This window comes from Camelus bactrianus, chromosome X (assembly GCF_048773025.1).
Source record: "Camelus bactrianus isolate YW-2024 breed Bactrian camel chromosome X, ASM4877302v1, whole genome shotgun sequence".
Taxonomy (NCBI): domain Eukaryota; kingdom Metazoa; phylum Chordata; class Mammalia; order Artiodactyla; family Camelidae; genus Camelus; species Camelus bactrianus.
This window is the reverse complement of record NC_133575.1, coordinates 4,783,421-4,803,928: the sequence shown is the minus strand read 5'-3', so window position 1 is coordinate 4,803,928 and position 20,508 is coordinate 4,783,421. Positions and strand designations below refer to the sequence as shown.

The window sequence follows — 20,508 nt, the reverse complement described above, 5'->3', positions numbered from 1 at the left end:
TCTCTTTATTTTTTTAATGGCAGTACTGAGGATTGATTGAACCCAGGACCTCGTGCATGCTAAGCACACGCTGTTCCACTGAGCTGGACCCTGCCCCCACCCCCCGTGTTTTTTTTAAACAGAAGAAATGGATGGAAAGCTGTTACGCAACTCACCTGGGGGGGTATACTGCTTGCTAGCGGGAATCCAGGTCTCGTATCTTTTCAATCTAATGTTCCCTATCGTTTCCTTCATTTTGTTTTGATGCCTTTTGATCCAAACACACATGAAAGGTTAGTTGGTTGAGAATTTATTGTCTCTGGGAAATACTTCAGCTGATTTGCAAATAACAATGCACTTGCGAAGGTACCACATTAAATATTTGTGAACAGGAGAAGGTGCACTTCTCTTGGAAAAGCCAGGTGGTTTTTTTGTCTTCCTTTTGCGAGAATCCTAGTAAACCTCAGGTGGTGCAGAGAAGGCGTGTGTGGATAAAGCAGAAGCTGATGGACTGAGGGTGAGCGTTCAAAGTTCCCCCTGAATTAGATGATAAATGCATTGATTTTTTCACTATTGAATCTTACTATTCAAATTTCACATCTGAATGATATGATTTGAAATGCCTAATGAAATGTTGAACTGACAAGTGAAATTACTTAGTGACTTCAGAGACTAGAATATTTTCACTCGGTGTACCGATTACGCCAGTCTCTCACTTACACATTAAGGGTCGTTCTAGCTTAGGAAAAGCTATCTTCTCTAATGTCGTTACCACCTTGTGTAGACCTACAGAGGGGAGAGGGGAAGCTGGTGTTCCACGCCTGAATAGTCACAAGCTGTCAGTGCCCAGGCAGGCACGTCAGGCTAGCGGTGGGTCGGAATGCCTCTTCCGCTTTGTGAGGGAACGAGACACTGTCATCCTATCACAGAACAAGAGGGGGACTCCACCCCCAGTTATCTTAAACTAGCTTTTCATTGCGTCTGCCCAGGGCTGCTCTCCCTATGGTGGCAGAGCCCCTGCTGTTCCCCTGGGTCCCACCCGGATTTACTCATTAGTGTTCCGCATACTACGTGTTTTACTGCTTTATTAACTTGGCTTTTGTCTGCCTGCCCTGGAATGAAGGGGGCGGGCCAGGGAGTGCTCTGTTCTGTCCACTGCTGTCTTCCCAGCACCTGGCATGGTGCCAGCTCTGTCAGCAGGTGTTCAGAGAATGAATATATCGATGAACTAAGGTGTCATCTATTCAAAGAACAAAGACGGTGGATCCTTCAAGTCCAGTGACCTGGACAAAATAATGCAGCTAGTCAGTGGTGCAGCTGGGACGACAGTCCAGGTGTCTAACATGCTTCTTCATATCCCTCACCTGCCCCCACGTGGATAAAGTCATCCTCTTCTCAGTGGCTTGTATGTGGGCGTGTGGTCAGCTGAATACTGTCCCCAAAGGAGGTCCGCCCCCTAACCCCCAGGACTGTAGATACAGCATCCCCATGGCCAGAGGGGTTGTGTAGATGTGGTTTAGGTGAGGGTCTTGAGATGTGGAGCTGATCCCGGGTTATCTGCGCATACCTAAACTAAGCACATGTCTCCTTGAACGTTGATGACCCACTGTGGTTTGGGTGTGTTTCCCACGGGACCCAAATTCACACTTCACTGCAGTGTGACACACTCAACGATGTATGTCTGTATAGTTAATGTGTTTCTTTTTCCAGTATAACTGGAGTTGTTTTAAAAAATAATTTCTTATTTTCAATTTTCAACCTCTTTACGGCTTTATTTCTTCTTGGAATGTCATTATTCTGCAGAGGATAAGTTCAGAATAAATTCCATACAATTGGATGAAGGAAAGCATTGCCAATACATGGGTGACAGGGCCCTTGAGGAAACACAGCTGTCATTCAGATTTGGGTGGCATGGCCATCAGCGTGTTAAAAATGGAGACGTCTGCTGGTGCTGAGATGCAGGAGCCTCCGTGGGAGGAGGGCACTGGGGGTTCTCCCCTCTGACGGCCAGCAAGGCAGAGGGACCTCAGTCCTACAGCCAATGGAACTGAATTCTAGCAGTGCTGGGATGAGCAGAAATGCAAGTCTCCTCTAGAGCCCTCTGCGAACACCTGGATTTTTCTCCCCGAGTGAGACCCATCCTGGACCCTTACCTCCAGGTCCCTGGGTCACACACTGGTGTTTTTAAGCCTCTTAGTTGTAACTTCTTATAGCAGCAATAGCGAATGACTGCAGTAAGTAAACACGACTTTTTTTTTTTTTTAATTTGCTTTGTTTTGGATAATAACTATTCAGAGAATTGGTGTAATTGAGTTCACTGAACAGAAGAGAAACAGTTGACACAAATGTATAACGCCTCGTAGGGAGAATAATTGAATAATTAACGTGTAGAGAGGCTCTAACCTTGTTCAGAACTCGAGTAAGGAAGGGTGTAGGTTCCTTGACAGCAGATGGCAGCTGTGAAAATGCGTGAAACATCTGCCTGCATTCTTAGGAAGCAGGCAGTTCAAAGAGGAAGACTGGCAAAGACTACAGGAGGAAAAAGGGAAAAGCATGAAGGGAAGGTAGACTACCCCCCACCCCACTCTGGGTGCGACCTTCTCTGCTCTGACGACAGAGGCCGTTGGAGAACGCTGTGTGAGGTAGTCGCTCAGGCCACCTGGGTCAGTGTGGGCGAGAGAAGAGAGCCCCCTGCCATGCCCCCCACCTCCTTAGCTGGCGCGTGGAGTGCTCTGAGTTCCAGAAGCCAAGAGCAAAAGCAGCCACGGTGTGTAACTGGAGTCCCCCCCCGGGGCTTTGCCTGCCGGCTCTGTCCCCTCAGGCTGGGCTTTTACCTCTACTGTCTGGAGAGTCGTGGGCAGGAGAAAGAGACTAAGATGAAAGCCAGAGGTACCAAATGTCGGGTACCTGTTGGTAGCCAGTAAAGGAACGGGAGAGAGCACTCAATACTGGTGGCTCATCTATTCTGTTAATTACTCGATTTTTTTTCTAATGCCAGGCCCTTCATTACCCACCAGCTGACTGCTGCCTCTTATTACAGATAGGTTGTCCGTGTATGTGGAAAATCCAGCTAGAAACCTGCATCTTAAAGTATGTGTCTGGTGTTATGCTGTCTTGGGTTATCTCTGGCTTTATGTGCATGCCCCAGTGTTCGTGTTTAGGCCTGTCGCTCTCCACAGTGTCCTCTGAGACTGGTGATGCCTGAGCCTCAGTTTTCTCAACTGTGAAATGGAGACACGAAGCTAATCAGTGTTACCATGGGGAGTAAATTGGAAAAGTCGTGTAAAAAGTGGGTTTGAAACACTCCAGCCCTCTAAACATGATGATTACAGCCAATATTTAGTAAACATTGATTGGATAAGATAATAAGCCATGCTCATGACTGGTTACACCCCGGTGTGAGTCTGTCATGAAATTTTAAAGTCCTAGCTTGCTTTCTGCAGGCTGCGTAGGATTTACCTTTTCTTAAACACTTTATCCTTTTACCCCTTTTCATCTTTGTTCATGAGCAACACGGCTAACCTACATCTATAAAATCTCAGGAAATGGATTATTACTGAGAGTTTTGCTGCCTTTAGGCATTTGATTTTATACCTCTTTACAATTGGCCTTTTTTTTTTTTTAAATGTGCCTTTGTGTTGTAATTCATACTAAAATTACTTTAATTTCACTTTTGGTGGCATGAAAAAATTAATTTCATTTGGTAGCTGCGATGATACTCAACTGTTTTCTGAGAACCTCTGTTGACCAATTATGTGGTCCAAAGATTAGTTTTATTTGGGATTGGATTTCCATAGTATTCTGCATCTTATGTCCATGGTAAGTTAACTCCCTGCTATGGTCTGAATGTTTGTGTCCACACCCTCAACCCGCCAAATTCCTGTGTTGAAATCCTAACCCGCCAACATGACAGTATTAGGAGGTGGAGTCTTTGTGGGGGGGGGGTGATGAGATCATGAGGGTGGAGGCTTCATGAATGGAATTAGCGCCCTTATAAAAGAGGCCCCAGAGAGCTCCCTCACCCCTCCCACCTTGTGAGGGCACAGAAGTGGGTTCTCAGCAGACACTGAATCTGCCAGCCCCTTGATCTTGAACGTGTGAGCTTCCAGAACTGTGAGAAATTTCTGTTATTTGCAAACCACCCGGTCCATGGTGTTTCATGAGCCTGCTGTTTCATGGGGCTGCTGTCAGGTAGTAAATTGTCACTGAGAGGTGAGGATGCTGCTGAACCTAACTGTGGAAGTGGCTTTGGAACTCAGTAACGGGGCAGAGGCCCAAAGTGTTCTGAGGGACCTGCCAGATAAAGCCTGCATTGCTGTATGTAGGTGGTTCTGGGGAGGACTTGGAAAGAAACCAGTAAGCCATTGACAGAGCCTCCGTCTTCTTGGAGAAATGTGTGTGGTCAAGGCCATATTGATGAGGTCTCTGATGGAAATGAGGAGGTGTTACCAGGCAGTGGAGGCCATCCTTGTTGTAAACTGGCAAAGAATAGCAGACTTATGTTCCTGTCCCAGTGTCTTGTGGAAGGTCGAACTTGTGAGCGACGACATTGGATGTTTGAGGCAATTTCTAAGCAAAGTGTTGAAGGTGCAGCCTGGTTTCTCTTGACTGCTTATAGTAAAATACAAGAAGTCAGAAATGACTTACTTAAAGATTTGGAACATTCTCAGCCCATAACTGGAAAGCATGAGAGAGCTTGTTGAGAACACAACAGGAAAGGTGTGGCCATGTGGCCAGATACCCATCTGATAAGGAGATAAGGTTAGTCAGCCCTCTAGACTAGCCAGGACCTATTGTTCCAGACAGGGAGGAAGGCAATTCAGAGATCTTCAGGGCGGCTCCTTACGTCAGAGGCCCAGAGTGCAAGGGCCCCAGCCAGCACGGGGCCACTGCAGAGACCTCCCACTAGGGCCAGGCCCAGCAGAGCCATGAGGCTGGGGCCAACCCCCACTCCCCACATCACCCCATGACCCCAGCCTGTAGAGCAGTGATTCCAGCTCTGGGGAGCCTCTGGCAGGAGACCCAGGTACAGAGGCAAACAGTTGTCATGGGCACTTAGCCATGCCTTTATTTGTGGGCCCCTTTAGTTATTGTCCCCCGAATGTCCAAGTGTATATCCCTTGTAGATCAACTGGTTCTTTTTAAGTTCCAGATTTTACTCTGGGCTATTTTTCTTCAGAAGAAAACATGCAATCAGGAAATCCAAACAGCTTTTAATATCAGCCTTCAGCAAAGCATACTTAGGGAAGTAAATTCTTTATTTCAAAGAAAGTCCCATGTCACCCCCTACAGCTGAGCAGAAATGATTTTGAAATTAACCGTGCCACAGAGTGGTGGTGTTCTGTCTCTTGTTGCAGTTGGTACAAATCTCTGAATTTGTGTTTCAAACTGATAAACCAAGTATGTGTGTTGAGACGGTCTTTTGACGTTCGGGAATGCTCTTTGATAGACACTCCCAGGAAAGCATTCATGCAGACTGGTGTCCCTCTTGGGAGGAAGAACCCCGTATCCATCGCTACGTTGTCCTAAATTTCCTCGGACCCAGCGAGAATGCTCTTACAGCAAGACCTCACATTTAGCCTCAGTGGAGGGGAACTAAGGACTGAATTTAAGATTGGTCTTTATCTTGGGAAGACTGGGAAAGATACATTTGAATCTGCCTTTGAATTTCAACAACACCAGCAGGTTCTGAATAAACAGCCAGATTCTCGTTAACTCCCCAGTAAACTTCAGGCATAAATGAGAGTTGTTGAGAATTTATTCTCCGAGGAAGCCAGGCCACATAATTTTCCAAACACTCTTTTTCTATAAATTGTAAAATGAAAAGAGCTAGTCTGAACGGGTATTGAATAGGCACTCGGCCGTGTTGTACACAGTTGCTGCAGGAAGCCGCTAACTTTGATTTTTATCCTTGTGTATTTGATGAGAAGGAGACAAAAACCAAATGGGTGGTTTGACACTCGTGGAATGCCTCAAGTGCTGGACCAAGCTATGGGGCGTGGACAGTAGGCCACTGCTTTCTGTGTCACTGTCCTCCACCCAAACCAGGCGTAGTATTTCCTGAACTGTCCCTCGACTGTCTGTCTTTGTCTTCCCCCCAGAAAACCCTATTAGCTGGCAATAAAATGGCCATGAGCTGATGACAAATAAGAAAAGCCACTTAGTCTTAAGTACTGAAAGCTAATTTTTCCACCAACCGTAGTTCGATATACAAATCACCAGCCCATATAAACTATGACAGAACAAATGCATTGATTCTGGGGGGAGTGACAGGGATTTTCAGCTCACTGCACTCTTCCTGTCACCTCAGAGGACTGTTATTATCTGTAGAAAAGTAACTGGACAGCATTTATCATTTAAACACCTCAAAAGAGTGCCAAGCGTTAAGTGTTTTGTTTTTTTTTAAATTGAAGTATATTTGATTTACATCATTGTGTTAATTTCTGGTGCACAGTGTAGTGATTCAGTTTTGTGTGATATATATATGTATTCCTTTTCATATTCTTTTTCATTATAGGCTGTTACAAGTTACTGAATATTGTCATATTAAGTGAAGGAAGCCAGGAAGAGAAAGGAAAATACCGTATGATGTCATTTATATGAGGAATCTAAAAAAAAAAAAAAATGACACAAATGAACTTACTTACAAAACAGAAACAGACTCACAGACATAGAAAACAAACTTACGGTTACCAGGAGCAAAAGGGAGTGGGAAGGGGTCACTTGGGAGTTTGGGGTTTGCAGACACACACTACTATACAGAAAATAGATAAACAGCAAGTCCAAGCGTTAACTTGCGAACTTTACGTTATACTTTGACACAGGTGGGATAACTCACGTAATTCTGTTTCTAAGAGTAGTGGGGTTTTTTTTGCAGGCCATGTGTCTGTGTAGCATAGTGAAAAAAGTCATTACATTTATAGAGCATCTTTGGTTGGTTAAAGACCTCTCAGTACTGTCGTTTCGCAATACGTGTACCGTGCACAAATTGTTCCAGTGGCTGCTATGGTGCGATGTTGCATTTTGCTAAATAACTTCATTAAACAGCTGCCTTGTGTTTGCAAAACATACCTGGGATCTGTAATTACTTTTCAAAGGAGCAGTCAATTGATGAGGGGGCCAGATTGGTCAGGGTGAAGGCCGTGACCGTAACTGTAAGCAGCCTTGCTCTGAGAAACACTCAGCTGTCCATGGCGTGGCTTCCGGGGGGTGGCAAGGTGGGGCCTGAGTGTGCTTGGTCTCTCTTTCATCTGCCCCACTGATTGACACAGCTTTGCACAAATCACCGGAGGGGATTCTCACTCCTGCTTTGCGTTTGCGGAAGGGCTGTGGATGGCGGAGTGTCGCCCTGTTCTGTTCGTCCCCACAATGAAGGCTGAGGTTTTGAGATGAATGCCTAGGCAAGGGCAGTCTGCTCTGACCCTTCCTCTTAGAAGGTTCAGAATCTTGTGCAGGGTTGTCATTGTACTTTGATCTACTGCTCTGCTCACCACACCTTACAGTTCTTAGTACCTCCATTCTCAGTTCCCACTGGGCCCCCATCTTGTGTAGCTGATTCTGGCACCCAGCAGCAGGCTGGCACCACACAGGTGTGCAGCAACACAGGCCTTAATCCCTTCTTCCGTCCTGCTGGAGGCCCTGTGATGTGCTTTGGCACCTCTGAGTTTGCTTCTACTCAAACCTGATGCCCCAGGTGCTCCTTGGGTCGCCTGGCAGGAACCCGTTTCCAAGGGAGCTGTTGCATCGCAGCCCTGTTCCCTGGCACTCAGTGTGCACGAGCAACCTGGGAGGATGCAGCTCCTCCTGCTGCTGACAACGGGGGAGGCGTCGGCGGTCTCATCCGTACTATGGGGAAGGGGAGGTGCCAAGGGGTGTCTGTTGTGTAACCCTGTGGAAGAGGGGCGGACCCTTTCCTGTCGCCGGGATCTCTGGTGCAAGGAGACAAGAGACACAGTAGAGGAGTAACCATCGCATCCGCAGGCCTGGGCCATGGCCCAGGTGTGTCATAGTGCAGCTGGGTCAGGTGGCCACCCAGAGAGGACTGTCCTGTCCTCTAGAAGTCCTGTTACCCTGGTGACTGGGTCTGGTGCTTAGTTGCGGTTCAGAATAAATCAGCTTTTGAGAACTGACCTCAGCAATCAAACCTATAACATTGTTTCTTTGGAGAAAATGCCCTCTGACTTCTAGACAGTTCTGAATGGATGATTTCCAAATCAATTCTGGGGCCATAATCCATTTCTGGATAATATATGCTGGGAAAAAAATCTCATGAAATCTTTGACAGCCAACAGCCATAGAGTCTTCCCTTATCGGCTGAAAGATAATAGCTTAAACATTCCGTATCTAAGGCTGTATCTTTCCAAAAAGCACCCTAGCGATTTGGAAACCGCACTGCAAAATAAAACATGTTCATGTCAGAAAAGCTCCCAGAGCCCAGCTGCTCCTGTGGGAAGAAATGGTCATATTTTAAAGGGTGATCTTTTCTGACTTTTTAAATAGAAGATAAAGTATAGTTGGTGCCCCGACCTGCCACGGCCTCATTATGTATCCAGGCCGTGTCACTAGCTCATCAAATGCGTTCCTTCCCCAGTGACATCCTGGTGACATAAATTAGAACATCCCTGAGCTGCAGACTCATCTCCCCTGTGGTACCCAGAGGGCTTTGTGCCTCTGGAACATAGAGGAAACTTGAAAATGATTCTGACAAGGTAGGGTAGAACATGGTAAACAACTTATTTGTAACCTACACACACTCAAGAGCTTAGACTTCCGTGGACTGGGGTTCTGCGATGACTCGGCTGTCTACGGTCTAAGAGCCGATTTCACCCCGGGGAAGCCGGTGGAGTCAGAGAACGTGATTGTACGTAGCTCTCTAAGGTCTTTACCGATAGGAAATATATTATCTTCTGTTGAGGTGTGTCCCGTTGTGTGCTTGGCATAATGGTCATATTCATTCCATTTTTTTATAGTAAATTTTTGTGTGTTTAACAATTTTTGATTTCATAGTAAATAACCTGGGAAATCCATTGTATGAGTGGCAGTGCCTGCTTTGACGAGCTGTTTCTTTCCCCATCCAGGTGCTTTTAGCGAGCAGCTTCGTGCCGGTGTATGCAGGGCTGAAACCAGTGGAGTACAGAGGGCAGGTATGTTCTTCTAACCCACGAATTAGCAGTGCTTCCCTTGTTAATATGTTCCCTTTGAGAGACATAGTTTTATCATTATTTTGGTGGCTCCAACTCAGCTTATATGTCGTTTTTTCCATAAATGGTTTAGTTTCCGTTTAGCAGAAAAGAAGTACAAGGGCTGGGGTACTTCATTGTCAACATCTTGAGATTGAAAGTGATTGATGGGGATGCTCTCTCTCTTTTTTTTCATCTGTTAAAAAAAGCTACCCTTATTTTTATATATATAAAGGAGCAAAAGACGTTTTAAAAATATATATAATAAAGTTCTATTCACAGCCCCTTCTATAAAGAGCTAGGAGCAGAATGGCACTGTCGGGGGGTGGGGGGAAGACATCAGGTCACCCCACAAGTGAGCTCCCCCACCGCCCCGACACACACACACACATCATTCCATCCCTCCCCGAGGGTTCCCTGCTGGGCAGCCAGGCCTTCACTTGCCAAGATGTGTCTGTCCAGGATGGGCAGAAACAGCCAGAGAAGACAGGAGAGCTGTTTTTGGCACCTGGCCCCTGAAGGCAGGAGGCCTTAGAGACATTCAGAGGAGAGCACGCACCTGCAGCCTGCTGTCAGCACTGCCCAAGGGCATTTCGGCCAGCTCCCTTCTCACCCTGCACCAGGTTCTTACTGAATGTCCACCATCCTACCCCAGCCCGCTCCACGGCATGCACTCACTTCGTAACCAAACTCGGTGTCTACCTAACACTCAACCGAGACAGGCCTTTTGTAATCAGTGTCTATGTAACACACACCAGAGCTAAGTACTTTATAACCAAACACAGCATCTGTTTGACACACAAAGAAGAGAAGCATTTTACACTCAGATACAGTATCTATTTAACACCTACTCAAGATCAGGCACATATTTATGGATGGATAAGTACCATTTGTTTTCAGTTTATGTTGTATGCATGCATGCATAAACATGCACACGGAAAGTGTGTAATAGCTGCCATTCATCCGCTTTGAAGGCCCAGCAGAGAGTCCGTGATTAATGACTTAATGCTCTGACAGCGGAGGAATTGAGTCTTACACATCTCTTAGCTAACATAATCAGGGAACTGTGTTCTGACCTCATCAGTCCTCACGACTTTCTTGTTCTGAGTTTTCCTGGTCCTTCCAGCCGTTTGCTGCACTTCTGATAGGATTCTTGGTCCAAACCAGTCTCCCCTGGAATGGCTGTCTAAAAGGGACAATGAGGAGGGGGGAGGGAGAGTACCTGGATGAGGCTGTGTAAGACACAAGGATGGGGCACCCAAGGGTGGGCGTCACGTCCAATGTGGATGCTGTTGATCAGCCGTATGCATGGATACGTTACTTGCAGTGATGTGCTTATATGCAGCAGGCTAAAACCGTCTTTGTGACCAGTTAGACACATAATATACTCTGATTTATTTTTCTAAAGCAATGTAAAATAACTTAAGCATAAGCTCATGGAAAGCCTGGTTTTTCCCTATTTTTGATACTGCGTCTCAGAGCTAGCAGAAACCCAGTTACCAAGTAGCATATGTTTGTTGTCACTTAAAAATCTGAGAGGTGTCCCATTTTACATAATGTATTTTCCCTCTTAGAGCAGTAAAAATCCTCATTTATCTTTAGATACAAATTTTGAATAAAGATGCTATCAAAATCAACCTTACATTACGATTATGAACTTTAATTTTATGAACTGAAACATAGTGATTTTACATCACGTTGTTGCTTTATAATATGTAATAATTACGACAGAGATGGCTAAGTGTCTTTAAAAAATGCACACAAAATGCTCAGGGGTTTCATGAGATTATATATTATCATCAAAAGTGGAATTAGAATCCAAGAGTTGGAATTGCTGATGTGATGGATACATTAAGAGGTGGTGACTGAGAAGGTGGGGTGTAGAAATAGTATCTCAGTGAGAGAAAGAAAACGGGAGGGAAAGGATGATGGAATCAAGGTTAGAACAGAGCCCATAAGCCTAGTGGCTCTGAGACTGAGCTGAACATTTCTGTTGTATAAATAGTAAAGGCTGTTATGAAGGGGGTGCAGGTGAGAGACGCTCCTAGTTTCTTCCAACATACACTTTCCTCTTCCTCCTTAGTAACAGAACCCCAGTTTTTAGCTGGACCTATTGCTGTGAAGCAAAAAGGCCACGTTCCCTAGCTTCCCTTGCAGCTAGGCGTGGCCACCTACTCAAGTGCTGGCTGGCCAAGGTGAGGTACGCTGAGTTACTTTGGCACTTACAGGAAGGGAGTGGTATACCTTTGTTTTCTTCTTGCTGCCTGTAACTTAGACGTGATGACCAGAGCTCTAGCAGCCATTGTGGATCATGAGGCCACAGATCACACCTTACATATCAAATAATGAGCTAGAAAGACCTGGGCCCTGAAGGACTTGAGGAGGAGGACCTTACTAGTTTACCTTCTATATTCCTTTTACCAGAAAGAAGTAAAACTTCTCTTGTTATTATGGCTTTCTATCAGATGCATGAGGATCCACTCTCATTTCCTCAGTTTCCTTTTCTGTAAAAGGAGGAAACTGAGCATACTACCAGTGTACCTTCCTATCCAGTTGGGTTCTTGTGAAGGTCAAATTAAATGACACATGAGAAACTGCTGAATAAACCCACAGGCTCTGTGCCATGGTATTTATATGAATTTATGATAATTATGTATCTGAACCTCTCATTCAATATTCTTCCAAAAAAGTATTTTCTATTCACTTGGTTTTTGAGCAAATTACACTCGAAGGAAACAACGCTCTGAGTCGAGGGTCTGTCTCGAGCAAATCCCCATGTGAACTGTGTATCCAGGCACACACTGGATGGTCTGAAAATACTCTCTGAATGAACAAATGGGTCCTCTCAGTAGAGGCGACCACCTTGGGTTTTAAAGTTTTCCCCTTTAATTATATAACAAGAGTTGCTTGAAGTCATAAACCTCGTATGCACCCACAACATATCATGTGTCAGGAAAAGTTGACAGTGCTGATGAAAACCCTGCCCTGTTGCGGGGTGACAGGTGCCACTGCCCCTTTAGAATGATTCCGTGAACTCTGGTTCTCAGTGCTGGGACCCTCAGAGAACAACCACAGTGGACCCTCCCCCCACGACTGCGGCTTCAGAATTTCTTTTCTATTGATCACTTGTTTATCCCCAACTCTTTGGACTCAGACAGCTGACTTACCATGGAGCGCGTTTAGAATATGGTCAGAGATCGGAATAAAGGGTGTTATTAGGACAAGTGAAGGCAGCTGTGGGGCCAGCAGCAAATTTGATTTTGAAACACATTCTGCCCGGGAATATTTTTTAGGCATGTGGCCTTCCCTCTCCTCTGAGGAGGATGGTGCTGTGTGCTGGAAACTAACAAACGCAGGGTGAAACCATCATGGGAGGAACCACCTGAGTTCCTTTTCTTAAGGAAGATTTCGGAATCCTAGGATTCAGAGCAGTAGCTCCCTACTTAGGAAATGCTGCCCCACAAGGTGGGAATGACATTCAGGAATGTGTAGCAAACAGCCAGAGAATTCACGGGCAGGAGTCTGTAACATGCAGAATTTTAAACTATCCATAGTGCACGAGATATAAAATATTTGTACTGAGGAGTGTTGATTGCTGTGATAGTTTCCAGAAATTTTGCTAGAATCAGCGTGCCTGAATGCACGTGTGGTGGTGGTGGGGGTGATACAGCTCATGAGAGCATCAATCCGGAGTGAGAGGCACTGCCTTCAGAGCATCTGAGCTGCCGGGGTTACCGTAGTAGAGGCGCGAGTAACGCTGAAAATTTAATCAAGTCGTTTGATAAGCTATCTGTTTTCCCTAGTCATTTGTCCAATCACAAAAAGCCAACAAGAGCGAACAGAATTTGGAAAGAAGGATTTTCAGTTCCCTGAAACCGCAGTCATTAGCCCCATGGTAAATTAGAACACAGTGCAATTTAATGAGCCAGAATGCCCTTCTTTTCCTTAAGTTGAGCAAGTCAGATGAGCTCTTATTTAAGCCGAATGACACTTGGTACATACTTGTAATTTCCCTTGATGAAATCTGTGCGAATCTGTACATCATTGGGGGAATGTTCTGTTGAGAATATGAAAAGTAATTTTTTCCCTCTCGTGATATTAACCTATTCCGGGAACTGGTATCCAAACCCAAAGCAGTCAGGAAAAAAAAAAAGCTCCAGGACAGTTAGGCACAGAACCAGATTATCTGGTGGCCTTCTCATTACAAATCTCCCTTTTCCAGACTGTGTTTGTAAGTCACGTGTGTATATATGTACACACACACACACGTAAACATTATATACAGATGTATATGAATGTGCCTGTATAATGCACATGATACAGTTGTACAATTATATGTGCTACGTTCTTTTAAAAATAATGACATTAAGCAAACTATCCAGGTCAGGTTCATTTTAATCTAACCTACTTAGGTTGTCTCCTCCACCAAAATGGAACTCCCTCGAAAGAGATTTTCAACACATTTTTCACCTTTCATTCACTTACTTTTATTCCCTTTGTGGGGGAGTTGGTGGTTGGCCAAGGCCTTTGTAAATAGTGTGGTACTTTTAAAAAGACATCTTAGAAAAGAATGGTTTTAACTGAATTAAGGACATTTTATGCTTGAGCTTCCCTCTTTCCTCACCCCACCTCCTTGCTTTTGCCACGAGAGATTCTTTTGCCAGGGGGTCTCAACAGTTACCGGCCTTTCCCCCTGGGGCACAGCAGCTGCAGAACATTTCCAACGTAGATATAACTGGATTTGACCTTCAGTGTCCTGTGTTTGCTTACTTGTTAGCGCTGATTACGTTAATACGTCCGTTCAAGGACGGGTTGAGGCCCTTCTGCCTTCAGACAGCATAAGGAATGCTGCCATGTGTTTCTTCAGCCCTTTCTCAGCACACACTTCTGCAGAAGCCTCTAGAAGCTCCCCTGACCTGCTCTGTCCCTCCCCCCTCCTCTGGGCTTGGGTCTGAAAGCACAGACTCTGAGTCCTGTTCATGCTTTACAGAGCATTTCTCATTCTGCTCGGCTTGAAGGCCTTAGGTACTTGGGAGCCACTGTGGAAACAGGAGGGTTTCTGGCTGGTCTGTTTATTTTTAAGTTTGCTGCAGAAAATGCCAGTTTCCACTTTTAGGATAAAGATAGAACCTCCCGTGGTGGGGGGGTGGTATGGCTTTCCACTCTGATTAGATACTGAATCCCAACCTAATTACACATGGCTTCTTACCTTGCGCCGTCATCAGTAAAAACTTAGGTGCTTCTTATGTAAAGCAATCTATTTAAAGCTTTCAGACAATTGGAGAGATTTCCTGATTGGGTCCAGCTTTCTTATTCTATGGGTAAATGACAGGCATGCAGAGATTGGCTTTGCTTCCAAAACAAATCTAATCTGATTAGTCCTCATAAATAGGAACGTAAGAGTCCCTCCAAGGCAGGGGTTGTGCTGCTGAGAAACCGAGGCTCGCTTTCTCCTGGTGGGAGCTGTGTCACTGGCGCGTGCTGACAGGGCATTTCTCCCCACAGAAGTGGGTGGACGGTGGCTTCACCAACAGCCTGCCCATCCTGCCTGTGGGCCGGACGGTGACCATCTCCCCATTCAGCGGACGACTGGACATCTCCCCGCAGGACGAGGAGCAGCTGGGTCTCTACGTTAACGTCACCAATCAGAACATCCTGGTAGGTACTTACGTCCGCCGGTGCTTGAAGACAGCTCATCTCCTAACACTTCCCACATGCTTCCAGAACTTGGCCAACTCCGTCATACATATTTTTAGTAACTTCTGGCACGTTTCACGCGTGTGGACCTGGGTACCTGTAGACCGTGAGTGTGCTGTCCTTTCGCGGTTCATTACTTGTCTCTTTGTGAAATGTTTTCCATGTCTTCGCTTACTTTTCAAATCAAGAAGCTTGGCAGGGTTTAAGAATTAGGTTCTTTAGTTGCTTAAAAAGGTGGCAGTAATTACGTATGTAAAAATATAAAAGGGAAACTCAGGGACCTAACAATAATTTACATAAAAATGTTGATTTCCTTCATCTAGTGTAATGGTTCTCAGCAGGGGCTGATACTATAAGCAGAAGACATTTGCCAGGGTCTGGAGACATTGTGGGTGGTCACATCTAGGATGTGTCCTGGAGTCTAGAGGGTGGATGAGCTTAGCATCCTGAGCTGTACAGGACAGCTCCCACCTCGGAGGAGGACCTGGCCCAAGGCATCCATCAGTACCTTCATCCATCGGTACCCCAGGGCTGAAAGACCTTCACCCTGTGTGTGGGTGGAGGTGAATTTTTACGTTTAATTCTTTTCCTCTCGATTCTGGAAACTCTGTGATGGTATCTATGGTAGGAGAGCTTCCGGAACTCCATATGCTGACCTGCACTGCGATGTCCTGCAGCCCCACTTTGTTCTTCTGTCCTAGTTGTCCATGGCCAACTTGGTGAGGCTTAACCAAGCCCTCTTCCCACCAAACAGGAGGAAAATGGAATCACTGTATCAACGTGGCTTTGATGACACCACCAAGTTTTTACTTAAAGAAAGTTGGTTTGAAGAGAGTGCTTAAAACTTTGCAACGCAAAACATATTTCCGGCAGTTTTTGATGGAAATTTCTAATTAAATCCTTTTTTTTTTTAAAGCCTGTCATAACGCTTATCAGTTGTACTACTAGCTTTTGTAATCTTTGTCATTGTTAATTATTTAAATCATTACTTGGTACAAGGAAATAAGAGGTATTTTGTTAGAATCTGGCAGCGCCATTAAGAGAGATACGCTCAGGTGATAAGGAACCATTTTAAGAAAACCGTCATGCCTTTTGAAAGCCCGTATGAAATTTAAGGAGTAGGCTCTTGGGGGTGAACCCTGGAGTGGTTGGTGAAAACGAGGGGTCCTTGCATGCGGGTTTTGTACACACAGAAGGTGGCAGCACCCTTTAGACGTGGAGCGTGGGTGTTCCCAGGAGATACTGGTGTCCCATGGTCCAGAACAAAAGGAACCATGTTCTGAGGCTGATCTCCAGGCCCTCTCTGATGGGAGAGGAAAGACTGGAGAAATAGTCGGCATCTCGGAAGGCCTTTAACAAGGGGTGGAGGAACACGGGTTTGCTTTCCCAGGGCGTGGGCAATTGCTCCTGGTCAGGACGGTGACAGCAGAGGGGGACCGGAAACGCAGGAGACTTTGAAACAGGTGTGTTTCCCCTCCTCCTCCTCCCCCACAAGCCTGCCCACTGGCTAAGGTGCTGACAAGGCTGTTTTGATGCCTCCCTGCTCTAAAACCGAGGTGGCTGTTCACACTGTGTCTCTGTCACGGTTTCTCTGTCCCTCTCCCCGTTCCTCCAAGGCCACAGTTCACGCGGTTCAGCCTTACTGTGTATCCTGCACTGCGATGTCCTGCGGCCCCACTTTGTCTTTCTGCCCTGGGAACTTAGAGACAACTCTGCGAACCGTGAAGAACCGAGCCAACCAAATAGCCTAGCAAAGAATTCAATCCAGAATAATCATTCGTTTCTTCTTCTTAAATCATGCTATCCTGACTCCCAGTCTCCCATTTCTTGAGTAGTTGTCGTATCTCTGGAGGATTCGCGTGCGAATTTCTACTAATTTGTGTACACCGTCTTCAATCTTCAGTCTGGTTTTATGGGGCTTTGCCGAGCGTGAACTCTTAATTACTAAGAAGCAGTGAGACACAAACCCGTTTAATTGCATGTTTTTAATGGTTATGCATTTCTCCTTTTACCATTTGAAACCATTCTTTAAATCAATTTTATGGCTCCTAAAAGCCCAAAATACACAACTTTAGCACATAAACAGCAACTATTATTGCCTCTTTTCTAACAAGTTATGCTGAGACTCACGTGGAGCAGTGATGCACCTTGAGGGGGGTCTATTTTTCCAACTCTAGCAAACATGCAGTTCAACCGTAATATGTTGTTTTAATCAGTGACGTGAAGTGGATGGATTCTCAATTCATTCTGACATCACTAAAAAATTCACTAAATTTTCCTTTTATATCATTTTGGGTGAATAATCTATTTGTGTGTTTTTGCAACATTTTTGGGTGCCTCCCCCTGAGCAAGAGCAAATGTTAATATGTTAGACTTTTACATATTTCTTACCGACTGCATCTGTCCTTGACCGTGGTAGTGGGTGGTGCTTCCCGTGAAAGACACTGTAAGACAGCTGAGAGGTGGGTCTGCGGGGCAGCACCGTTCTGACGTGAGGGAGACGTGGCGGTGTCACAGAGCACGTCACCTGCAGCTCGCTGTTCTCCAGGTGTGCTGGGCCAGATCCTCACCTGGGGCGGCTGCAGGGCGTCCTCGTGCAGCTGTGCTCGGGGAACAGGCGTTAACAGCAGGCCGCGCGTGTCCCTGGGATCAGCGTTTCACAGCACCGTGGCACTGGTGTCTGGGAAATCTGAGGAGACCTTCTGACCCACGTCCTAATAGGTCTGCACGGTAATTACTGTGATTGGCAGCTTGATAAGTTCCCAGTTCCCTGTTGGGGCAATTTCCTAATACCTTGGAATCTGTCATTTAAAATTTCATTAGTCTTTTCTTCTTTTCAATAACAGTCTTTACTTCGTAACTATAGTAACCTACGGCTTCCACTGACAATTAGAGAAAATAGACTTGGTTTTGAAGTTAAATAATGTGCTAAAGGAGCAGGCTGTGTACTGAACACAAAACCAAACTCTCAGATGCCGATTTCAGACTGCTGGGCACAGTGCATGCACACTGGCTGCTTGCAGAGGAAGAGCCGGGAGGCTCTGGACGTTGAATTAGGATTCCAAACAGACGTGGGCAGTTACAATGGACAGATGTCACTTGCGCTGCTTTTAATTTTTTTCTGATGATTCAAACAGTTACATATAATTATTTTCCTTTATATATACATACATAAATATTAATTATAGAAGTGTTTTTGGATCTAGGCCATTACTTTTATAGTCGGGGAACCAATAATTAGAGAAGTTCAGGGTTTTGAGGTTTTTCTTCCTTAACTTATGTCTACACTATAGCAGAATAAAACAAGTTTGAAGTAATTATCCATATAACTCAAAGCAGGAGGAAAAGCAATTACTGCAGATCCAGAAAAGTGGGTAAATTTTTAAACAGTAATAACTGCTACTATCTAATAAGATTTTTATTATAATTTAATGTTATATAGTACTTTTAAAATAGTAATTATTATTATTAGCCGATTGACGGTTTACTAGGGCTGAATTCAATTGCTCAGCTCTGTACTTAATTTGGCCTCTCACACAACTCAAACTTTGCTTACTTGATGCTAACACATATATTTATGTATCCCTCACATATGTCCCCTCAGGATAGTTTCCCCTGCTCCTGACAGGCTTAAAGAGGGACAAGAATATGATTTAATCTCTTCCTTGCTATAGAAAGCATTTCTGAATCTGCAGTCCTGCACAGCACATAATAGTGTATCCAGTACTCCTGAAACAAGGCAATTGTCACAAGCATGAAAAGGAAGGGGTCCGCTTCACTCTGCCTTTCCTGACTTGCCCCGGGTGAACAGAACCCTGGTGGTGGACAGATGGCGTTCACATCCTGTCACGGCATCCGAGTCCACGTGGGCCGCTGTGACAGAGTACCACTCTCTTCAGAGACTCCTACATTTTCCTGCATAGGACCTACTTTTATATGGTGATCCAGTACCTCTATGCACTGAGTATGGTATACGTTAAGTACGTATAAATAAAAAGAATTTGCATGAAACATGGCTCCTACACATAATGCTGTTTGACATATTATTATTGCATGTTATTAAAAATATTGTCATGACACATTAAATTATTTCACAGCCACTAATGAGTCAGGATCTACAGTCTGACAATACTGGTCTAACCCAGTTTTAGAACATCAGTCACTGAAGTTCTCAATTTGTGTTTAAAATGCCTTTATTTAAAAAAAAAAAAATCACCCTTCAAGTATGGCATGTATATACTTGCTTTACTATAACTGAAATAATTTGCTTTTTATTTCTTTTCTCAGCATAAGTTCTTAGATATATTTTTTATCTAATTTTATGACTATGGAATATCATACAGAAATAATTTCTGTTCCAAAACCACAATAGTTTTCTCCTAATATATTATTTTCCTACCTGCTATAAGAAAGCTATAAATAAAAATTCCTTGATTTATGTGTATTTCATCTATAAAAATCTACTGAAATGGGGGTAGTGATCACACGATAGAAATCTTTAATCAATCATTATATAACCTAAAGAGTAATTTCTATTTTTCAGCCACACTGTGGATTTTCAAATAGTAAAGTGACTATAGCTTTATTTTTTTAGAAATATTTCTTTATTAATGCATTTAAACACAACATCAATAAACACATGCTGTTTACTGTATGTTAACATGAATAAAATATTTTTTATAAACTAGGTATATTTTCCAATACAAAAAAATTGAGAAGAGTGGCATTGTTTCCATAATACAAATCTGGATTTTCTTTTTTTTTTTTTTTCAATTGAGTTATAGTCAGTTTACAGTGTTGTGCCAATACAGTCATACATGAATACTCTTGTTCATTCATTTTCATATTGACTATAGCTTTAAATATGTAAATACATATTACGCAGGTCATGGTCACCCTTTCAACAATAAATATATAATGAGTTAGCTGGAGTCTCTCTTGGACAATTTAGTATTCCAAGCTAATTCAGTTTTTGTATGAAAAGGTAGAGCTGATGTCATTTGTTGGGATTTTACACACCAACAATATGCATTATGTTTGTTTTGCAGTGCCTGCCCTCTCCTTGTCAGTAAAATATAATCAACTTGCTATTAAAAATAGATGCACACGGAGCTAGAATCAACTCCACACGCAGGACGGTGAAATACTTTGCGTAAAGAGCTTTCTGTTATGCAAGTGTTAGACTGATCTATCCCATTTGCTCATAGGCAGTAATTCACTGGTTGACATCCATATTATTTTAACAGTGCCATGTAAGAATTGGCTATTACCAGGAAGATGGAAGTAGCAACAGTGTAGCTTTAATGTACATTTCAAAATACCAGTGACTTGCAAGATGTTTACGTGCATTAGGGGGACCGGATAGAAGATGTTTCATCTGCTGCTTTTGTGTCTGTTCCATCAATACTGATGGAGAATTTAGCCTGTGCCGGAGTCTGGGCTAGACGGTTAAGTTGTGAGTGACATACAGGCTAGGTCCCTGACTTCATAGAATATTTGCGCTACTGGGTAGGAGAGCAGAAGATAGTCACAAGTAAAGAGCAAACAAACAAGGTTTAAGAAATGCAGACCGTATCACCTGACAAAAAGTAACAGAATGTCGTGCTGTAGTGTAACAGCGACTCTGCACCGGCACCACGGGCACCCCCACTGG

The 20,508-nt window shown here is 44.3% G+C and overlaps 1 protein-coding gene across 16 annotated transcripts in view; it reads left to right on the top strand.

Moving 5' to 3' along the window:
* PNPLA4 (patatin like domain 4, phospholipase and triacylglycerol lipase) overlaps nucleotides 1-20,508 on the top strand; it is a 72,654-nt gene that overhangs the window by 7,343 nt on the left and 44,803 nt on the right. For 14 of the 16 annotated variants that reach the window (XR_006728037.2, XR_012504615.1, XR_012504614.1 and 11 more), the window contains exons 5-6: nucleotides 9,057-9,122; nucleotides 14,664-14,816. Coding sequence is in view for 13 of the 16 variants with exons in the window: in XM_074359121.1 (XP_074215222.1) it covers nucleotides 9,057-9,122; nucleotides 14,664-14,816 (219 nt within the window). In the remaining 3 variants the exon portion in view is untranslated. Of the gene's footprint in view, nucleotides 1-9,056; nucleotides 9,123-14,663; nucleotides 14,817-15,556; nucleotides 16,945-20,508 lie in introns of those variants that run through there. The other 2 variants (XM_010963976.3, XM_010963974.3) reach the window with 2 other exon arrangements.